The sequence below is a fragment of the Phocoena phocoena genome, chromosome 11 (assembly GCF_963924675.1).
Source record: "Phocoena phocoena chromosome 11, mPhoPho1.1, whole genome shotgun sequence".
NCBI classification, from domain to species: Eukaryota; Metazoa; Chordata; class Mammalia; order Artiodactyla; family Phocoenidae; genus Phocoena; species Phocoena phocoena.
The window spans coordinates 83,469,966-83,492,429 of record NC_089229.1 but is presented as its reverse complement, the minus strand read 5'-3'; the positions used below and the strand labels follow the sequence as shown (position 1 = coordinate 83,492,429).

The 22,464-nt window shown below is 35.9% G+C and overlaps 1 protein-coding gene across 3 annotated transcripts in view; it reads right to left on the bottom strand.

Moving 5' to 3' along the window:
• Positions 1 to 22,464, bottom strand: part of SOX5 (SRY-box transcription factor 5) — a 401,670-nt gene that overhangs the window by 216,068 nt on the left and 163,138 nt on the right. For all 3 annotated transcript variants that reach the window (XM_065886530.1, XM_065886528.1, XM_065886531.1), the window contains one exon: positions 3,031 to 3,117. In XM_065886530.1, the coding sequence (XP_065742602.1) occupies positions 3,031 to 3,117 (87 nt within the window). The remainder of the gene's footprint in view (positions 1 to 3,030; positions 3,118 to 22,464) is intronic.

Genomic DNA, 22,464 nt, shown 5'->3' with positions numbered 1-22,464 from the left:
TAATTTTACAAATAAATTTAAGTCAGTAAAATACACATTTTGCAATGGCTTTGTTGAAAAACAGACGATCTGTTTAGATTAGTCAAAGCTGCCATAGATCCCCAGATACAGTCCTCAGGTGAAGTGCCAATGCAATGACCTTCAGTGTAATGGAATTTCATGCTAGCTGAAACAATGTGTGATGCTACTGGCTGCCAGCTGGAGTGCAGGCACTGTTTTTTCCCTTCTCAGTAACTATGAGGCTATAAAATGTATTTCTTCATCTTTCACACAACCATTGCTCAGTGCTTCTGCTATAGATAAGGGCAAAGAAACCTCTGTAAATGGCCAGTTACACTATACGGCTGATTAGAGAAGAAGAAATAAATTATGTCTGTAGTCATCTAATCAGTTTATAATATATATTGACTGTTTGCTATCGGTAGACCTTTTTAGTCAAACTCTTTTGTTCTGGAAAACTGAATCCAGTGTACTTTTGTGTGTGTTTTTTTAGAGAATTGTTTCTAATGTAACTTTAAAACCTAATTACTTCACATTTCCAAAGTACCAGACCATAAAATGGTCTAAGTTCTAATCTAACATGAAAAATAATTTTATGCTTTCAGAAATGGGTGACCTTTCCTAACTCACACTGTTTCTTGAAAAATGAGATTGACTTTAAGTGCGTATGACAACTCTTTATTGACAGCTAAACTATCCAGACCAAATGCTATTTATTTCTCCTCTTTTTAAAAGTTTATCATTTTCACTTTTTAAATAGTAATAGTAAGAAACACTTCGTTGAATTTTGCCAAGCTGTAAATTTAATCTTTGTCCAAATGCGCTGAAACTAATTCACTCACAGCAACTTGAAGCCAGCACTTAGGAACGGAGCTCTGCCCTCACTTGGCTATGGTCTTAGATATTCAAGAATGGACACACACACACAAACACACACACACACATGCATTCATTCACTCACTCATGTTTCCTGGAACTAATTAAAAGTTAAGTGAAAACTGACCAGTGTAAATGGAGGAGAAGAGTTTCAATCCACAAGAAGACTCAGTAAATACTGTAAAGGCTGTAAACATCCTAATATATACAAAGGTTCTACTCAGATACATTGGTCTGAATTATCAGTAATAAATTATCTAATAATTGAATAAGTTCATATTTTCAGATTAAAAAAAAGGTCATGCTTATCCTTCCCTACCCTGACTGAAAACAGTCTACGCATACATGAGACTTACACCTTTATCTGCCTCATAAAAAACAGGGGCCAAACAGCTGGGCTATTGTTCTTGACTAACTTCGTCTGAGGTGGTATGAAAACCACATTCCTGGAGCACATAATCATAGGGTCTGACCGCCCCCCACCCAAGAACCATTAAGTCAAATTCATTTCCCCCCAGAGGGCAACACACCATTGTATCCTCTCCACTTTCGAGCCACCTATGAACAATGGATAGTAATTGCAACTGTCACGGGCAGTCAATAGGAAAAGTAACCCAGCGCTTTTTTCCTCCAGTTTTCTGCCAAACCTGATCCGAGCACCTAACAACCATGCCCCCAACAGAAGAAAGATCTACAGTTGCTTTTAAATGCATCAGAAAACAGCTTTTTGAACAGAACCAGAGGACAATAACTAAACTTGTGCTCTGAATGTGAAGCTTAAAAAACTCAAAATTAAAGACAGAAACTTCTTTTGTGACTGTACTGCAGCTTCCTGAACTAACCCCACAGGCAAGCCTGAAAGGACAGCTGAGCTTCTTTCCTCTAAGCTTATCATCACTGCTGTTGCTGCTTTTAAGTTAGACTTGTGAGGAAAAGGAGGGAGGGAAAAATGTTTGTCCTCCAATGGAATGAGATCACAAGGCTTGGAACAGGCGGTCTGCTCTGCTCTGCTCTCAGTTATTACCCAGGTCACAGGAGAATAAAGAACCTTGGAGAATACATCCTGCATCTCAGGTGCAAATGGGTTAAAATCCAACAAAATAGAAAATGAAACTTTTCTGTTCTCTCTAAACTTTGTCTTCAAGCTCTTCAAGGGATATTAATTATTACTTCTTTGAATTTCATTCCATTATAGGTTCTGGTTACTTAATTTGCTGATTAGCAGGAATTCACTTTCTCACCACCCGTTCACACCTAATCATAGCCTGAATATATGTAAACTCCAAATATATGGATGAAAAGTGAGATACTCAAGCAAACATTTTATGGAAGTTTCCCAAACAGAGATGCTGACATCACGTAAGTCAAACATTTGAGAAGACTGATTTGTGCTTTGCCCTTCTCCAGGATGCTCTGATGTAGTAAAGCCTTAAGAGAGATGATTGCCTCTCAGTGGGAGAACACTTGCACGTACACACATATGCAAAAAAGTTATTTACACACAGATTTCTACATGTATATCAGTATAAATCTGGTGATATTTAAAATATATATTCAGCCTCTATCAAAAATATACAGAGTAATACATAACAAAATATATTAATATTAATAAGTAGTTTTTCCTTAAAATTAATCCTTTAGAACTCAGATTCAAAAGTGTCCTATTGGCAACAAACAGAAAACCATAGATTGCCTGCTATGCTCTGAGAAAACACACTTTTTAATTAATTGAAAGCACCACTTGATTTTATTTTTATATGAGGAATTAAACCTTCTCCCTTTGTCATTCCTGGTTTTAAGTGGAGATTACGTATATTCATACTCCTAATACGTAGAATGTATAAAACCATCTCATACAGTTTTTAACCCTGCTGTAGATACATTTGTACTTATAAAGTCAGTCATTTAAATTTTAGAAAAAAAGATGAACATCAAATACTGTTAAAGATATAGTGGGGTTATTCTGTTAAAAAAACATACTATTATAAGGCACAGAGAGAAAATAAGAACCACTGTACATCCCTTTTCAAGCTAGAAGGAAGAAACACCAAAGACAGAGCGCATGGGGGCAGAAGTACTTTATCACCACTAATATTTCTAAATATCAGATTCATTTCGGTACATTTTAGATCAAAATAATTGCAAACATATTACCTTTTATTTCACCAAAGTTCCCTGATCCCATTGCAAGAAGCTTGTCTTTCCAGTCCTTTGATAGTAGCTTTTCAATACTGGGGGTTTCTAAGTAAAGAAATAAAAACAGGTAAGCAAATCAATGTGACTATCTTTATAAACAAAGCTCATTAAAAGTCTATCTGCTAAAAAGAAGGCCATCCCCACCCTGGTCCCAGTTCATAATGACTTCATCAACAAACTGATAACAGGGGAGGAAAAAAAGGATGTGTTTTGTCACCTGCTGTTTCAAAATCATTAGCTTTTTCCTCTTGTGGAACAAAGCTGTACTAATTCTTTATGACAATGGGTACATATAAACCTGCAGTTCATTGTTTTCCAATCTGGTGAACAAATTCCTGCTATAATGGATGCTTGTCAATTTCAGGGTGTTAGTCTGCAGTCAAAAAATAATTATGTTGATAAAATGCAGAGTAAAAAAAAAGGCAAAGAATTAGCTCTTAAATCTGCTACATGTAATTATGTCCCTCTGTGTGTTTACAATTACATCCACTTCATAATATGTGTTTAACATCGTGTGGTGGTTAGCACACTGTGGAAAGATTTGCCAGTACCGTGAACATATAAAAAAGAGTTGGTGTAAAAGAAGCTTTACAAAGATTGCAGAATCTAGACAAGTAAGTAATGCCTATAATGGAAACTTATTATTTGCTTATTTCAGATTTGTAGCACACTCTTTGAAAATGTCCTGTATTAAGACAGGACACACAGATTTTAGAGAGCAGGGTTATGTGGTGGTCTGACATCTGTTTCTATATGTCACATGGTTTTGATCTCTCCTTTTGTGTTGAATTTTAATGTATAAGTAAATATAAATGCTAATAAAACTCCGAAACATCAAACTCAGTTCCAAATAATGTAATTTTATATTCTTGTCAGCATTTAGACGGGTACACAATTACAATGGCTTTCAATCCCACGATTAGCACTGCATTCAGTTAGAAAATGGTGTGTACTAAAAGATAAGTGTCCCAGTATGCTCTATCTAAATAACAATACCCACACTTATTATCTGGATCGAAGACACACACTGCCATTCTCCACATTGGTGTTTATGCGTATTTGTGTTTGTTCAGACATTTGTTTACCCCCTACTAGGAGCATAAAGGGAGTACATGTTAACTTATCAAAGGGACAGTCTGGCCTAGAGATCCTAAGATTATTAGAAAAGCGTTAATTTTCCCCACAATAAAATGCATTTTAAAGCGTCTTCAGCATCATCTTGGCTAATGCTATCTACTTTCTCAGGCCCTCATCTTAAAGACATCAGCTATCAGAGTCACAAAGCCTGTGTGGAGTTTTCAACGGACGGGAGGTGGAATTTTCTTTGGAAAAACTGTGGCAGCGTGGATTGCTTCCTTTTCAGATGTCAAAAACTTGGGGAAAATAACATAGTGAAAAGCTCTGAATAATTACTTCTTCACATAGCCTGTATGTATAGTGTGTACATACACACACACACACACCCCACAACTACTGTGTGCACATTTACATGGAATGTGTGAAATGGTTTTTTTTTTTGTTTGTAACAAAATATATCTTTCTATTTTCTCACATTTAAGGAAAAAAGATCCTAAAGATTTTACTTTTTCTTAAAATATCCCTATTTCTATACCACAGTGTTTTGAAAATGGTAATGACAATTCTGAGTAATAAAATGCATTAAACCTCTTCTTACTGTAATCAATATTTCTGTTCACTGAGGCTTTACAAGTAACTCTAAAATACTTCTGCAGGGATAGCCAATGTTTCTACATTCGCAGTAAACACTTGGTGAGTGAAATCATTTTTTAAACCTTAACAGAGCAGGTCAAACAAATACCACTGTTTCTTTTTTCCAGCACTCTACAGAAATTCTTGAGTTGCATGTAAACAGGGTCCAACCAATATGGTATTTGCAGTAGAGTACCGTCAGTCATTAAAAGCTAACAAACCTTGCAAAGCAGGAATGCAGCAATAGAAATCCATTGTGCACTAACAATAGGCCCCTGAACCTCCCGGCACCAAAAGCAGACCATTTTACTTTTAAGGCTATTGTCTGCAAAGTCCATGACAAAGCTTTTCCCCTGCAGCTAGACAAAATATTCACTGTAGTGTGCTCATAAAGAAACAGAAGTCTTCTGTCTAAGTTGCAGAGTTAAAGAAACAGCCGCCAGATTTCTGAAACCTGCACAACATTCCTGGCCTCTTTATTAACTTGCATAAAGATAGGAGGCTCTCATACAAAGCCAGTTTTTTCAAGTACCTGACTTTTAACATACACTACAGAAAAAAATGAATAACTTCTTTAAGACCAAGTAATTTGCAAGATGTAAAATCAGAAATGTATCCAACTCAGGGTTGTCATGCCTGTGGATGAATAAAGACAATAATACTTGCAATTTGGATGAGGTTTAAACTCAGATTCAATAAACGTTTATTGAACAGCCTGTGTGCCAGGAGCTATGCTAGATGCTTTTACCTGTATTCTCTCATGTAATCAAAGCAAAAATCTGAAGACTCAGATTGTGTTATTATATCCATCTTTCAGGTTAAGAAAAAGACCAAAGGAAGAAAAGGATTTGTTTGAGGTTTCACCATATGTAATGGGCAGAGCTGAGTCCTGGACTAAGGTTTATTTTTTTCCCTACAAATTCCTAAGTCTCTTATTGATGACGATAATGATAGCTGCCATTTTGAGGGTTAAGTGAGAAACAGTGTACCAGGTCCTTTACATGTGGTATCTCAAACTTCTCATAATAATCCCCTGAATTAGATATTGGTATGTCTGTTTCACCATTAAGAAACCAAAGCTTTGAGAAATATCGTGACTTGCCCAATACGAAGCTAAGTTCAACTTACTGGATCCCAAAGCCTTTGCTCTTTTTAGTACACACACGTTACTGCATTTCACCTGCAAAACAGCCATGGACAGTCAGAGAAACTACTGTTATTAACTCCAGTGGATGGACGAAGTAAACATTTGAAAGGATAAATTGAATGTCCCAGGGTAACATGTACCTACGGGCAGCATGATGAGATTAAAAGCCAAGATTCCTTACAATTTTCAATATGTTCAGGATGTAGTCCCACTATATGACTTTGAACTTTAGAATTTTGGATGATTTAAGGAAAACCTATGACCATATAGCAGATATATGCATTGAAATGAAAATGCATTCATAACGTGGAAGGACTATTGGGCTATAAGTCAAACAATATGGATTCTCACCAGGACTTTATCACTATCTAGCTCAGGGGGACCGAAAGCATATCTTTTCAGCTACTTCACCTCTCTGTCTGAATTACTGTAAAACAAAGAGTTTTAAGCAAATCCATGTTCAATATTCTACAACTGCTACTGTTTGAATTTATTTCCACTGGTAGTTCATGAAGAAGTGGTATGAAATGATCTCACAATAATGATCACAATAAATGGACATGTACCAATGACTGAATTTCTCTGAAAATGGTAAAGATCCCATAGAATATAAATGATTAAAACTGTGAAAGATCAAATGGCAGAATCTCAATATTTATAATATACCTGTTCCTTAATGTGTGAATATGATTAAAGTGAAATCTGACACAATTATGTAACTGCTACTTCAGTTTATGGAGTAAAAGAGATAGTAGTTATCTATTAAATATTCCACTTTCTAAGATGTGATTTTAAAAACATACATGTAGAATTGTATTTTAAACTGTGAGTATGGTATGTTTCTGGACATACAGTTATTCCCAAATGTTCAAATTCTGGATTATCCATTATTTTCATGTTAAGATGTGTCATAGTTTGACTTTCAACACTTTAAAGAGTCTCCTGAGATTTACTTCCCCCAAGCATTGGAGTACCGTGATTATCATTAAAATTAAAGCTACAGCTCGCTATATTAAAATAAGCATGGCGGACAATAATAGTTATTATTATTTGCATGGCATTTCAGTTTACAGAATGCTGTCAGATACAATATTTGTCAATGTTGTATATTATCATTATATCCATTTTGCAGATGAGAAAACTAAGGCTCAGTAAGAAAACCAAGGCCCAGCATCACCTAGCCAGAAAGTAGAACAGATGGAATACAAAACCACGGCCTCTTAATTACAGAATCTGTCTTTTTAGGGGTAAGGTAAATGCGTATCTATTTTTAAAGAGAAAATAAAATAAATATTAAGAAATAAGCTGTAAGATAAATTAGAGAGAAATGAAAGTTATCCTTATCAGTCAATCCATTAACAGGAAGATGACTCTAACTGGATTACTTTTGTCTCTTTCTGCCATCAGGACCCTTTTGATATGTTTGCTTGCTTTTCCCTTCTTACCCTTACCTCTTTTACTCACATATGGTTCTTCACATCAATGCCTATGGCAATCCCCACGAGTGAATGGCCCCCCTAACTGTGCCAGCCATTGTTACAACAGCATCCCGCCTCTTTAGGGCCCGCTCATTCCCTATAACTCTCACTCCTTTTTCCCTTCAGTGCCAAACACCCTTAAGACTGACTCCCTCATCTGGAACAATGAGACCCAACCCAGAGACTCATGCCAACATATTGTAATTCTCCAACAAGCTCCCAGTGCCAAGAATTAAACCACATTCGCTCCAGTGCAGTAGCTTTACACACAGGCTCAGGTTTTTGCTTTGTGTTTATGTAGGGTTTTTTTCCCCTTAATCTCCCTTGAGCTGCAGTGGCAGAGCTCATTGAAAAAATCGAACAAGCAAAAAATATGTATGTATAATATGTGACTTTTTAAACAAAGTCCCAGGAGTTAGGTCATACCAAATCTACCACTGTTTATACTTTAATTTTGTGGCTTAAACTAAGCTGTGTTATTCCTGACATGTGACAGGGTGCACATTTAGGGATGAAAGTTGTCTTTTGGAAGGAACAACAATATGGTTGAACGTCAAAAATATACTAATACCTCCTTCAAAGTCAAGAAGTAAAAGCATGTGTCGATTATTCATATCATAGAATCAGCATTTTAAACCTGGAAGGAGCTTTAGATAACATTTAGATAAGCATTCCACAAAACTAATTTACTAAAACATATACTGGACATAAATTTATGTTGGTTGGTTACAAGTAACACTAAAGCAAACAAATAAAATAAGCATTCCACTGTCATGTAAATCTAATGAACATGAAACAAATTGACATTTCTCATTCTTACAAGATTTAGACCACTTTATGTGTTAACAGACTGTCAATCTTTAAGTGAGTTACGGATTACATATTTGACCAAGGAAACTAGTGTTGGGAGATGACTGTTTTGCTCAATCCAAGCTGGGTAATAACTAGTCTAGACCAAACTCTTCATTTTACAGACTGAAAATCTAACTTAAGGTTAACACTTGCCTAAGATAATAAATCTAATTAATGATGAAGGCAGCACTTGAAGCCTAACTCCTAGTTTAGCGTTCTTTTCCATATACCACGCACCGCAATAAGTTCTTTTAATAAAGAGTCAAACTTTTCAAAAGTAAAATGTTAGTCCAGTTTTATGCACCTCATCTAGTTTTAGACAATAATTAGATGATAGGTGGTCTGGGTGGTGAACGTCTGTTAGAATTAGGTACTGTTAATTCAATATTCTCCCCTTGGAAGCTTTCACTTGATGGTTCCCATGAAAATATAGAATAGCTAGTTATAAAAGTTAGTACACTTGGCTAACTATAGTTTTCTTCAAAAAGCTAATTACAGCCTTGCTATTTACTTATTCAATTACTGATAATAAGATTATTTTTGAGGGGAAGGTTGGGCTAAATCTGGAAATCATATACCAGTAAGAGTTCAATTCATGTTGACAATAGCTGCATGTCTAGACAACACTTGGGGGCAAATATCAAACAATGCAATGTTAGTAATATAAAAACTTCTACATATCTGGAGTGGATCTGGGCACTGAAGACCAGAAGGCCTTGTAATAGTCTCATTAGCCAAGCACTACAGCTAGTCCGCTACTGGAAATATCAAGTTCTTCTAGGAAATGTTAAAAAATAACACACACCACAACACACAATAGAAACACATCTGAAATTCCAAAGCATTAGGATTTCAATTAGCCTCATTTTATATGTAATCATCCTGAAGTGAATTAAGCTCTAGAAATACTTTACTTTTAGTAGTGCCAAAATATTTCTTTGTTTCCACTTGAAATTTAATAAGAGCTTGGTTAAGAGAAAAAAAAATTCTTTGGCCTGCTGACTCAAGTTTTGAAATTTTTAATGTGCAACCAGTTTTTGGAATATTGCAATATCTAAATCATTACCCACAGGCTTAAGTTTTCTCAGCGTACAGGCTATAACTGTTAACACACCTGTTCAATTATATCCAATCTTATACCATATTTTAGAAGAATATTTTTTCATTACATGATTTAATATACCATAATCAATATGCTAGGGGCTTCCCTGGTGGCGTAGTGGTTGAGAGTCCCCCTGCCAATGCAGGGGACACGGGTTCGTGCCCTGGTTCCGGGAGGATCCCACATGCTGCGAGGCGGCTGGGCCCGTGAGCCATGGCCGCTGAGCCTGCGCGTCCGGAGCCTGTGCTCCGCAACGGGAGAGGCCACAACAGTGAGAGGCCCGTGTACAGCAAAAAAAAAAAAAAATCAATATGCTATAACTGCTACATATCAATAAACTTGGGTTTCCTCCTCAAAAGATGGTTCTATATTTCCTACACAAAATATCCATTAAGAGACAGACTTATGAAACTCTCCTAGTTTTATCCACTCCATCACTCAGAAAGCAAGTGCATTTCCTTGCATAGACTAAAACACTCTGTTTTCTTCTTGTTTTAAATATTAGATCCCAGAAAAAAATAACATAAGTAATGTGAGGGCAGCATTTCAAAAAGGAATTTCAAAGAGTTTTTTTCTCATGTACAAAATCTCTGTTTTGCTACTAAATGTAAAAAAAAACTTAACGTCATACAACATGACTCCATCACTTACTATGACTAATTTTGTGACCTTTGGCAAGTAATTTAACCTCTCTATGCTTCAATTTACTCGTCTATAAAAGGGGATAATAACTATACTTATACTATTGTCAAAAGAATTAAATGAAATAATTTATGTAAAGTGCTTAAGACAGTGCTGGGCACACAGTAACATTTTAAAAGTTTGACTAACATTACAACTACAACTTAGTATACAACAACCCAAGAGATTTATGATAAAATCCAAATGAAAAGTATATACATATGCTTCACTTTGCCCATCACTAAAACTACCTAGAAATCAAAAGCCACATCAAAGGGTAATAGTTCTACCTCTACACATTTTTATGAAAATGATTCATAACCCTTAGTTTCACTGGTTTATCTGTCATTCCTATGAATTTTTCAGTTGGTTCATGTCAATAAAGATGACATTGAAAGAGCTGTAGTAGTCAGAGGGACAAAGACTGTTGTCACTTCCATTAGGTTAATATATGAATTGTCCCAAAACAGCACAGAAATACAAAAATACTCAACTAATCTTGGCCTGAGTTTCTTTTTTGACAGTTGTCTTTCTAACTTTCCAAGGGTTCTGTAAGGTCCTCAACAATGGCTAAAGCTTTTAAGCCAGTGCTGTTGACAAGTGAAAGGGAACAACAAATAGCTTTGTAGTGCTCTTTTCCCAGGGTGACTCAACCAGCGGTAATACTTATTATTTTTATCTATTAGCACTGTAGCCCTGTCCTCTATCATGGCTAACTCACCCCAACCCCCAAGACAGGAAAAGAATTTTAACTTTTAATAAAAATGGGAAAGTGTGGAACTCTGGTGTAAGGCTCTTTCAGTAAAGTGCACACACAGCTAATGAATATTGTCCATCTTTATCCAAATAATTTATGTTGTCAGCAAAGTGTGGGTGGTGAAATGTATATTAGGTTCTAGCCATTAGTCACAATTAGAGGGGTGAGAGTGGAGAGTAGGAGGAAGCAAAAAGGTTACTAAGGCAAGAGGGGTACAATAGGAAAGCAAAGGCAACTTGACAGAAAACTGGGAGGAAGGTGTTCATGATGGTATCAGTTAATAGTCAATTTATAACAGTTAAAATATTTCCAGTAAAAGATTCTCAAGACTATTTCATCCAGCAAATAGCCAACTTTCTCAGAGACCAACTGTAATACATCTGTTATTTTCCATATGTTTTATTTGAAATAGTATTTCTCAACTGCATATATGTGAGATAGAAGAAGAAAGAAAAATAGAAGACAAGTCATAAGAACTAAATTATAGCAAATGGTATATGAGAATCAGGAATATTTAAGGCAAATGAAGTCTTAATTTCAGAAGACAAATTTATAAACAAACAGGACAAGTTTAAGATAGCTTAACCATATCACAGTTTAGTAAAGAAACATAGATCTAAGCATATTATATATAGCTACTGATATACTTAAGAAAAGAATTACCTAAATATGTATTTGAATTATAAATGAAGCAATTATCCTACTGTAAGATTATATTCAGATAATCATCCATTTAATTAGATATCTAGTCTATGCTGAAAACAAAAATTAATGATCATATTTGTAGAATTTTGTTATTGTTTATAATTGGGAAGGTGGGTGGTAGAGATGATAAAGGAGATACAAAAAGTATAGAAATAGAAGACCACTTAACATACATTAAAATGAGAATTCCAATACTTTAAAAATATGACAGAATGTTTTACCACTGGAAGTGAGAATTAAAGTGCATACAGCCTGATGCTAAACCACTACACATCCTGAATCTTCTCTATCACAACATATGTGAAAACAAATCGCAGTCTCAGCTTGCCAGATGCCTGAAAAGATATGAACAATAAAAACTGACATGATTCATATGATAAATCAGAAATTGTGATTTCAGGTAGTCAAACAGCTGAGCTGAAAAGCTACTTATAACTCAAATTATATTTTTATGTTCTAATACAGAACATCAGATTTTAAAATTAAGAAAAAATCCTTTGATTTCCTTAAAATCATATATCTAAATTTGCACACAGCCTTCTCAACCAAAGTAGTCCATCTGCCTTAACAACTTGTTATATTTGGTCTCTCATAACCTTTCATGGATTTTGGATTGTGTCATTTTTAGAGTAATGTTAGATGAGAAAATACAATAGCTTTATTTGCAAAATGGCATTTAATGTTCACAAGCTTAAATATAACCTAAACAACAATGAAACAAAGTTGTGTAAGGTAAGACTTGCTGTGAACCCCCAATATACAAAACAGCAAAAAAATCAACGTGTCAAAACCATTTTCATTTAAAAAGGAACAAGTGGAGGAGACCTTCAAGATGGCAGAGGAGTAAGATGTGGAGATCACCTTCCTCCCCACAAATACATCAGAAATACATCTACATGTGGAACAACTCCTAAAGAATACCTACTGAACGCTGGCAGAAGACCTCAGACTTCCCAACAGCTGGGTGGCTGACAGGGTCTTGGTGAGCCGGCGGGGTGCCAGGCCTGTGCCTCTGAGGTGGGAGAGCCGAGTTCAGGACACTGGTCCAGCAGAGACTTTCCAGCTCCACGTAATATCAAATGGCAAAAGCTCTCCCAGAGATCTCCATCTCAGCACTAAGGCCCAGCTCCAATCAACGACTAGCAAGCTATAGTGCTGGACATTTTATGCCAAACAACTAGCAGGACAGGAACACAACCCCACCCATTAGCAAAGAGCCTGCCTAAAATCATAATAAGGTCACAGACACCCCAAAACACACCATCGGACGCAATCCTCCCCACCAGAAAGACAAGATCAAGCCTCATCCACCAGAACAGAGGCACCAGTCGCCTCCACCAGGAAGCCTACAAAACCCACTGAACCATCCTTAGCCACTGGGGGCAGACACCAAAAACAACAGGAATGAAGAACCTGCAGCCTGTGAAAAGGAGACCCCAAACACAGTAAGTTAAGCAAAATTAGAAGACAGAGAAACACATGGCAGATGAAGGAGCAAGGTAAAAACCCACCAGATCAAACAAATGGAGAGGAAATAGGCAGTCTACCTGAAAAAGAATTCAGAGCAATGACAGAAAAGATGATCCAAAATCTTGGAAATAGAATGGAGAAAATACAAGAAGCGTTTAACAAGGAAATACAAGAACTAAAGAGCAAACAAACAATGATGAACAACACAATAAATGAAATTAAAAATTCTCTAGAAGGAAGCAATAGCAGAATAACTGAGGCAGAAGAAAGGATAAGTGACCTCGAAGGTAAAATAGTGGAAATAATTACCACAGAGTGGAATAAAGAAAAAAGAATGAAAAGAATTGAGGACAGTCTCAGAGACCTCTGGGAAAACATTAAATGCACCAACATTCGAATTACAGGGGTCCCAGAAGAAGAAGAGAAAAAGAAGGGGACTGAGAAAATATTTCAAGAGATTATAGATGAAAACTTCCCTAATATGGGAAAGGAAATAGTCAAGTCCAGGAAGCATAGAGAGCCCCATACAGGATAAATCCAAGGAGAAACATGCCAAGACACATATTAATCAAACTATCAAAAACTACATACAAAGAAAACATATTAAAAGCAGCAATGGAAAAACAACAAATAACGTACAAGGGAATCTCCATAAGGTTAACAGCTGAACTTTCAGCAGAAACTCTGCAAGCCAGAAGGGAGTGTGGCAGGCCACATTTAAAGTGATGAAAGGGAAAAACCTAAAACCAAGATTACCCTATCCAGCAAGGATCTCATTCAGATTTGATGGAAAAATTGAAACCTTTACAGACAAGAAAAAGCTAAGAGAATTCAGCACCACCAAACCAGCTCTACAACAAATGCTAAAGGAACTTCTCTAGGCAGGAAACACAAGAGAAGGAAAAGACCTACAATAACAAACCCAAAACAATTAAGAAAATGGTAATTGGAACAAACATATGGATAACTACCTTAAATGTAAATAGATTAAGTCACCAACCAAAAGACATGGACAGGCTGAGGAGACACAAACACAAGACCCATATATATGCTGTCTATAAGAGACCCACTTAAGACCTAGGGACACATACAGACTAAAAGTGAGGAGATGGAAAAAGATATTCCCTGCAAATGGAAATCAAAAGAAAGCTGGAGTAACAATTATCATATCAGACAAAATAGACTTTAAAATAAAGACTATTACAAGAGACAAAGAAGGACACTACATAATGATCAAGGGATCAATCCAAAAAGAAGATAAAACAATTGTAAATATTTATGCACGCAACATAGGAGCACCTCAATACATAAGGCAAACACTAACAGCCATAAAAGGGGAAATCGACAGTAACACAATCATAGTAGGGGACTTGAACACCCCACTTTCAACAATGGACAGATCATCCAAAATGAAAATAAATAAGGGAACACAAGCTTTAAATGATACATTAAACAAGATGGGCTTAATTGATATTTATAGGACATTCCACATAAAAAAAACAGAGTACACTTTCTTCTCAAGTGCTCACGGAACATTCTCCAGGATAGATCATATCTTGGGTCACAAATCAAGCCTTGGTAAATTTAAGAAAATTGAAATTGTATCAAGTATCTTTTCCGACCACAACACTATGCGACTAGACATCAATTACAAGAAAAAAATCTGAAAAACATACAAACACATGGAGGCTAAACAATACACTACTAAATAACCAAGAGATCACTGAAGAAATCAAAGAGGAAATCAAAACATACCTAGAAACAATGGCAATGAAAACACGATGACCCAAAACCTATGGGATGCAGCAAAAGCACTTCTAAGAGGGAAGTTTATAGCAATACAATCATACCTCAAGAAACAAGAAACATCTCCAATGAACAACCTAACTTTACACCTAAAGCAATTAGAGAAAGAAGAGCAAAAAAACCGCAAAGTTAGCAGAAGGAAAGAAATCATCAAGTTCAGATTACAAATAAATGAAAAGGAAATGAAGGAAACGATACCAAAGATCAATAAAACTAAAAGCTAGTTCTTTGAAAAGATAAACAAAATTGATAAACCATTAGCCAGACTTATCAAGAAAAAAATGGAGAGGACTCAAATCAATAGAACTAGAAATGAAAGAGTAGAAGTAACAACTGACACTGCAGAAATACAAAGGATCATGAGAGATTACTACAAGCAACTATATGCCAATAAAATGGACAATCTGGAAGAAATGGACAAATTCTTAGAAATGCACAACCTTCCAAGAGTGAATCAGGAAGAAATAGAAAATATGAACAGACCAATCACAAGCACTGAAATTGAGACTGTGATGAAAAATCTTCCAAAAAACAAAAGCCCAGGACCAGATGGCTTCACAGGCAAATTCTATCAAACATTTAGATAAGAGCTAACACCTATCCTTCTCAAAACCTTCCAAAATATAGCAGAGGGAGGAACACTCCCAAACTCATTCTACAAGGCCACCATCACCCTGATACCAAAACCAGACAAAGATGTCACAAAGAAAGAAAACTACAGGCCAATATCACTGATGAACATAGAACAAAAATCCTCAACAAAATACTAGCAAACAGAATCCAACAGCACATTAAAAGGATCATACACCATGATCAAGTGGGGTTTATCCCAGGAATGCAAGGATCCTTCTATATACACAAATCAATCAAATTGATACACCATATTAACAAACTAAAGAATAAAAACCATGTGATCATCTCAATAGATGCAGAAAAAGCATTTGACAAAATTCAATACCCATTTATGATAAAAACCCTCCAGAAAGAAGGCATAGAGGGAACTTATCTCAATATAATAAAGCCCATATATGACAAACCCACAGCCAACATCATTCTCAGTGGTGAAAAACTGGAACCATTTCCCCTAAGATCAGGAACAAGACAAGAGTGTCCACTCTCACCACTATTATTCATCATAGTTTTGGAAGTTTTAGCCACAGCAATCAGAGAAGATAAAGAAATAAAAGGATGCCAAATCGGAAAAGAAATAGTAAAGTTGTCACTATTTGCAGATGACATGATACTATATAGAGAGAATCATAAAGATGCTACCAGGGGTTCCCTGGTGGCGCAGTGGTTGAGAGTCCACCTGCCAATGCAGGGGACACGGGTTCGTGCCCCGGTCTGGGAAGATCTCACATGCCGCGGAATGGCTAGCCCCGTGAGCCATGGCCCCTGAGCCTGCGCGTCCAGAGCCTGAGTTCCACAACGGGAGAGGCCACAACAGTGAGAGGCCCGCGTACCTCAAAAAAAAAAAAAAAAAAGATGCTAGAAAACTACTAGAGCTGATCAATGAATTTGGTAAAGTAGCAGGATACAAAATTAATGCACAGAAATCTCTTTCATTCCTATACACTAATGATGAAAAATCTTAAGGAGAAATTAAGGAAACACTAACATTTACCACTGCCACACAAAAAATAAAATACCTAGGAATAAACTTACCTAAGGAGACAAAAGACCTGTATGCAGAAAACTATAAGACACTGATGAAAGAAATTAAAGATGATATAAACAGATGGAGAGATATACCATGTTCTTGGATTGGAGGAATCAACATTGTGAAAAGGACTATACTACCCAAAGCAATCTACAGATTCAATGCAATCCCTATCAAACTACCAATGGCATTTTTCACAGAACTAGAACAAAAACATTCACAATTTGTATGGAAACACAAAAGACCCTGAGTAACCAAAGCAATTTGGGGGAAAAAAAATGGAGTTGGAGGAATCAGGCTCCCGGACTTCAGATTATACTACAAAGCTACACTAATCAAGACAGTATGGTATTGGCACAAAAACAGAAATATAGATCAATGGAACAGGGTAGAAAGTCCAGAGATAAACCCACACACATATGGTCACCTTATTTTTGATAAAGGAGGCAAGAATATACGATGGAGAAATGACAGTTTCTTCAATAAGTGGTGCTGGGAAAACTGGACAGCTACACGTAAAAGAATGATATGAGAACACTTCCTAATGCCATACACAAAAATAAACTCAAAATGGATTAACGATCTAAATGTAAGGCCAGGCACTGTACAACTCTTAGAGGAAAACATAGGCAGAACACTCTATGACATAAATCACAGCAAGATCCTTTTTGACCCACCTCCTAGAGGAATGGAAATAAAAACAAAAATAAACAAATGAGACCTAATAAAACCTAAAAGCTTTTGCACAGCAAAGGAAACCATAAACAAGACAAAAGACAACCCTCAGAATGGGAGAAAATATTTGCAAATGAAGCAACTGACAAAGGATTAATCTCCAAAATTTACAAGCAGCTCATGCAGCTCAATATCAAATAAACAAACCACCCAATCCAAAAATGGGCAGAAGATCTAGATAGACATTTCTCCAAAGAAGATATACAGATTGCCAACAAACACATGAAAGGATGCTCAACATCACTAATCATTAGAGAAATGCAAATCAAAACTACAATGAGGTATCACCTCACACCAGTCAGAAATTGATACAGCCACTAAGGAGAACAGTATGGAGGTTCCTTAAAAAACTAAAAATAGAACTACCATATGACTCAGCAATCCCACTCCTGAGCATATACCCTGAGAAAACCATAATTCAAAATGAGTCATGTACCACAATGTTCACTGCAGCTCTATTTACAATAGCCAGGACATGGAAGCAACCTAAGTGTCCATCGACAGATGAATGGATAAAGAAGATGTGGCACATATATACAATGGAATATTACTCAGCCATAAAAAGAAACGAAATTGAGTATTTGTAGTGAGGTGGATGGACTTAAGAGTCTGTCATACAGAGTGAAGTAAGTCAGAAAGTGAAAAACAAATACCATACGCTAACACGTATATATGGAATCTTAAAAAAAAAAAATGGTTCTGAAGAAACTAGGGGCAGGACAGGAACAAAGACGCAGTCATAGACAATGGACTTGAGGACACGGGAAGGGCAAAGGGTAAGCTGGGATGAAGTGAGAGAGTGGCATGGACATATATACACTACCAAATGTAAAATAGATAGCTAGTGGGAAGCAGCTGCATAGCACAGGGAGATCAGCTTAGTGCTCTGTGACCACCTAGCAGGGTGGTATAGGGAGTGTGGGAGGGAGACGTAGAAGGAGGAGATATGGGGATATATGTATATGTATAGGTGATTCACTTTGTTATAAAGCAGAAACTAACACAACATTGTAAAGCAATTATACTCCAATAAAGATGTTAAAAAAAAAAAAAAAGAAGGAACAAGTGAAAGAAGATAAAAAGGAAGCAAAGAAAAAAAGAAAAAATCTGGAAAAATAGCGAAAGAGAAAAGCATAGTTTTGTTTTCATTTTTCTTATATTACCAGAAACTTAACCATTCTTAATGTTAAAGGCACTGGGTATAAAGGTAGTCATGTACAGCCTGTTTGTATATTCTTTTAATTTCTGAATTAAATGAATGTACAAAACTATTCTCTTTGCTTTTAGTGCACATAATGTACTGAGTCAGCAGACTACTTTAAAAAATATGTCATAGGGGACTTCCCTGGTGGCACAGTGGTTAAGAATCCACCTGCCAATGTAGGGGACATGGGTTCGAGCCCTGGTCCTGGAAGATCTCACATGTTGCAGAGCAACTACGCCCGTGTACCATGACTACTGAAGCTCATGAACCACAACTACCCAAGCCCATGTGCCTAGAGCCCGTGCTCCGCACAAAGAGTAGCCCCCGCTCGCCACAACTAGAGAAAAGCCTGCACGCAGTAACGAAGACCCAACACAGCCAAAAATAAAGAAATAAATTTATTAAAAAAATATATGTCATATATGGATACTTACATTTTCTTTATTTTGCAAAATTCACACACACGAGGGCACACACACACACAAGATCAGGAGGCCTCATACTCTACCCATTTATTCAATCTTTTATCTAACAGTTATCTATTAAACCACAACTGTGGCCCTGTGAGAGTAACTAAGACATGGTCTCTGAATTTCAAGAAACTCACCGTCTCCTGTAATACACCATACACTGTTAGATGTACAGAGTAACAGCGATCAGACACTAAACCTTTGACCCAGATTGCTAGAGTGTCACTGAGTTACTCTCCTATTGTTTCATTTATTGAAGTAAATAGAACAATGTCTTACTTGAATCATTATATTAATGAATAGTAAATAAACGTGCTAATAGATATTTTTCCAAATGTTACTATCGTAGCACTGCCATAAAGAGTTCTAAAATAGTCTTCTGTTTATCAATTAAATCTGCTGTAAAAAAATTCTACTGGCAATAATTTCCAGAAATGGGGTCAATTTGTCATCTTTTCTGTAATTAGGAAAATAATATGAATTAAATCATGCTAGCAATACAAAGGTTAATTAAAAGGTAAGTATATAAGAATAGTAGAATGGATTAATTCAACAAATAGTTTGTACTATGCGTTTTTCCAGGTATGGAGGATATTAACAAGAGGAAAACAAAAGTGGACCCTATTCACCTAGAGTCCTTAGTCATGGGGAAGCTTCTTTAAAATATAACTCCAGGGCCACTGGAGAGTCTGGCTCTTAATGTCTTCCTGAGTCGCAGGAATCTGTACTTTTCCAAGACCTGAGGTAATTTTTTGATGAGTAAACATTCATCAGGGTATAAAAATATGTATAAAAACATTCTATTAAATCATCAGAAACTTGAAAATTTTTTTCAAGTGAATAAGACTTGAAGTAGAAGCTATTAAATTCTTTTTGGAAAGGTAAAAGAATTTTACTAACACCAAAATGTCATTTGAGTGACAATTTAAACATTATCAACTAAAAATATTCAAATATATTCCAATACTTTTCTATTTTACAGCTCAGTGAAATGTAGCATTTCAAATGAAAAACAAACCTACAGTAAAATGCAATAATGAACTACCAGGAACTGATATATATTTTATTTATTAAAAATGGGGAAAATGAAGAGTTATTACTGAAGTATTGTGAACAAAATTTTTGTTTAAAAGTCTTTAATAAAGGACCATGAATCATGTGACTACATGTTAGAAATACATATCTCTTCTTCCACGTAATATAATGCACACAAAATATAAGAGAGATACATATGTCTATGTAAGTGGCAAAGAGAAAATAGAAACTCCTGAGGTGTCAGCCAAATGACAAGGGCAACCTCCTGTGGTTGAGAACTGAGGGGGTAGGTTCAGAGAAGAACAGTTGGAATAATGTTACAAGTAATTTGGTAAATGAGAGAAGGATGAATGGGATAATATTATTAATTCAAAAAAATGGCAGGACAACAAATCACAAATCCTGGAAAGGGTGTTATGGCAGAAAATAAAATAATCTATACCATGAATATAATTAAGATGGATTTTATAGCATAGTAGCATTTTGCCTGTTAGTCTTTCTATTAACATATTCTTAAAAAGATCGATCAGTTACATCCATAGATCATGTCTTAAATCTAATAATTGAGAGAAAAACACTGACACATAAACTTTTGAAAGAATAATGAAATATACAGGGAGAGAGAGAAGAGTAGGAAAGAGAGCTGTTAACAGTCCTCCTCCTGTGCTTAGCTATCCAGAGGTCATCACTGAACTTCACTCTCACGTCTGTAATAATGATAGATAGAAATGCATGTCACCTAAATCTTTCTCTTTCACATACACATACAATTAGTAAAATTAATATATATTATTTACATATAATTTGAACTCACTTATCTCATTAGAAATGTAACTGAGGAGAAAAAGTGGGTGGGGGGTGGAAAGGGCTCAAGGGATGTCCACCATACTATGACGTGTATCCCATGCTTTCCTAACGAGTTACGGATATAAAAGAATGAAATAAAAAAAGATGAGGAAAAGCTTATTTAAAGCAGCCTGGAGATTTTGGTGAAGTACTATGAAACATCCGCAGTTAAAAAACTAAGATATAGGTCAGAATTTTATCACAAAAGGATGGATGAATCCAGTAAAATGACAGACCACCCAATTTTCTGACCTGGGGGTCAGAGAGCAAGCTTTTATAAACTTGGGAATGGTCTTTCAAAAGCCACAAAGGTCTGTGTTCCACATGTCAGAAATTTGAAAGTGTTTATACCTCTGAGAGTTTTCCCTGAGGGAACTGAAACCCTCCAGGAACCTGCGATCTCATTTCTCACAAAAAGGTGCAGAGGATGTTTAAGCCCCACAGGGTCTCTGTTGTTGGACATTAGATCTTCTATCCAAAGGGAACACTGGCACGAATAGTGAAGAAGGTCTCAAAAAGGCTTCACTGCCCTCAACTCTTTGGAAAAATCTAGTAATTATTCTAGGAAGATGATTCAGATAAAACATTGTTAAAATTATGCTAAATTAGAAACACATATTTTACCCTCAAAAATTAATGTGCTCCAATAATAGGAGTTGAGATCTTCAGTTAAATTACAAGCATTCCAAGTAAGTCATTCCAAGTGTGGTAGCTGCCTACAATCTTATTTGCGGGAAGCAAATAATTTATTGCAAGAAATTTGATAAACTAAAATTTTAAGTCACTGCAATAAATTTGTAAGCATCGTAATGGATCTTTATTACTTGACAGGGGTGCATTATCTACTTAAAAATATGTTATGAAATTAAAAATAAAGTGCTCTTTTTCTAAAGAGAGAAAGAAAGAAAAAACATCATTGATCCACGGCAGCTACCAAAGAACAAGAGAGAAGTTACTTTGTTTAATTAGAGGATTACATTATTTACAAGAATATTTCCAAAATGTATGAAGTATATTAAAGTAGATATATATAATCTAACAGGCTTTCCTATTATACAGTAGGTGTCAATTTATTATTTTAGTCCAGAGTCCTATATGTAAAACCTGGCTTATTTATTTCTCTCTTTTCTTCTCAGCAAATTGTTCAGCTGAGAAGCGCAGCACCCTCAAAATTATAAAGCAACAAAAAGCCAAATCTCAAAACACGTGACGAGTTACGTGCCAAAGGAAGCTGTATGAAAACTAAAAACCAACACCTTTAAAAAATACTTGATCTGAGTTTAATTGAAACTTTTGTTTTCATACATATTTCAGCCTTTCTGTTTTTGTCATCACACATAAAGTGCCTAAAAAATAATGATCAGTGAGATTTCACAGCATGGGGGGGTGGAAAATAATAGGAAAAAAAAGTTTATTCCACACTATTTGAATTCATTTAGGTAGTTCTCTATGGGGCTACTATCAAATCCTTTAAGCCCACCAGCCTCTTACCTACATTAAATTAATGAGGCATCTCAAGCATTCATCCTTCACCAGCAGCTCTAGGCTCTCCAGTTGGACACCTACAACTTACTAAATTACAAACAGTGACCTAGGGGAGACATCTGTTTGTTATATACAATATTGTATTATGATATAAACTAGAAAAATATTCGGAAGATTAAGATGATAAGATATATGTTGAATTGTATTTTCTGGGGTTAATAGGGGCCAGTCTACAATTCTGTCATCTTC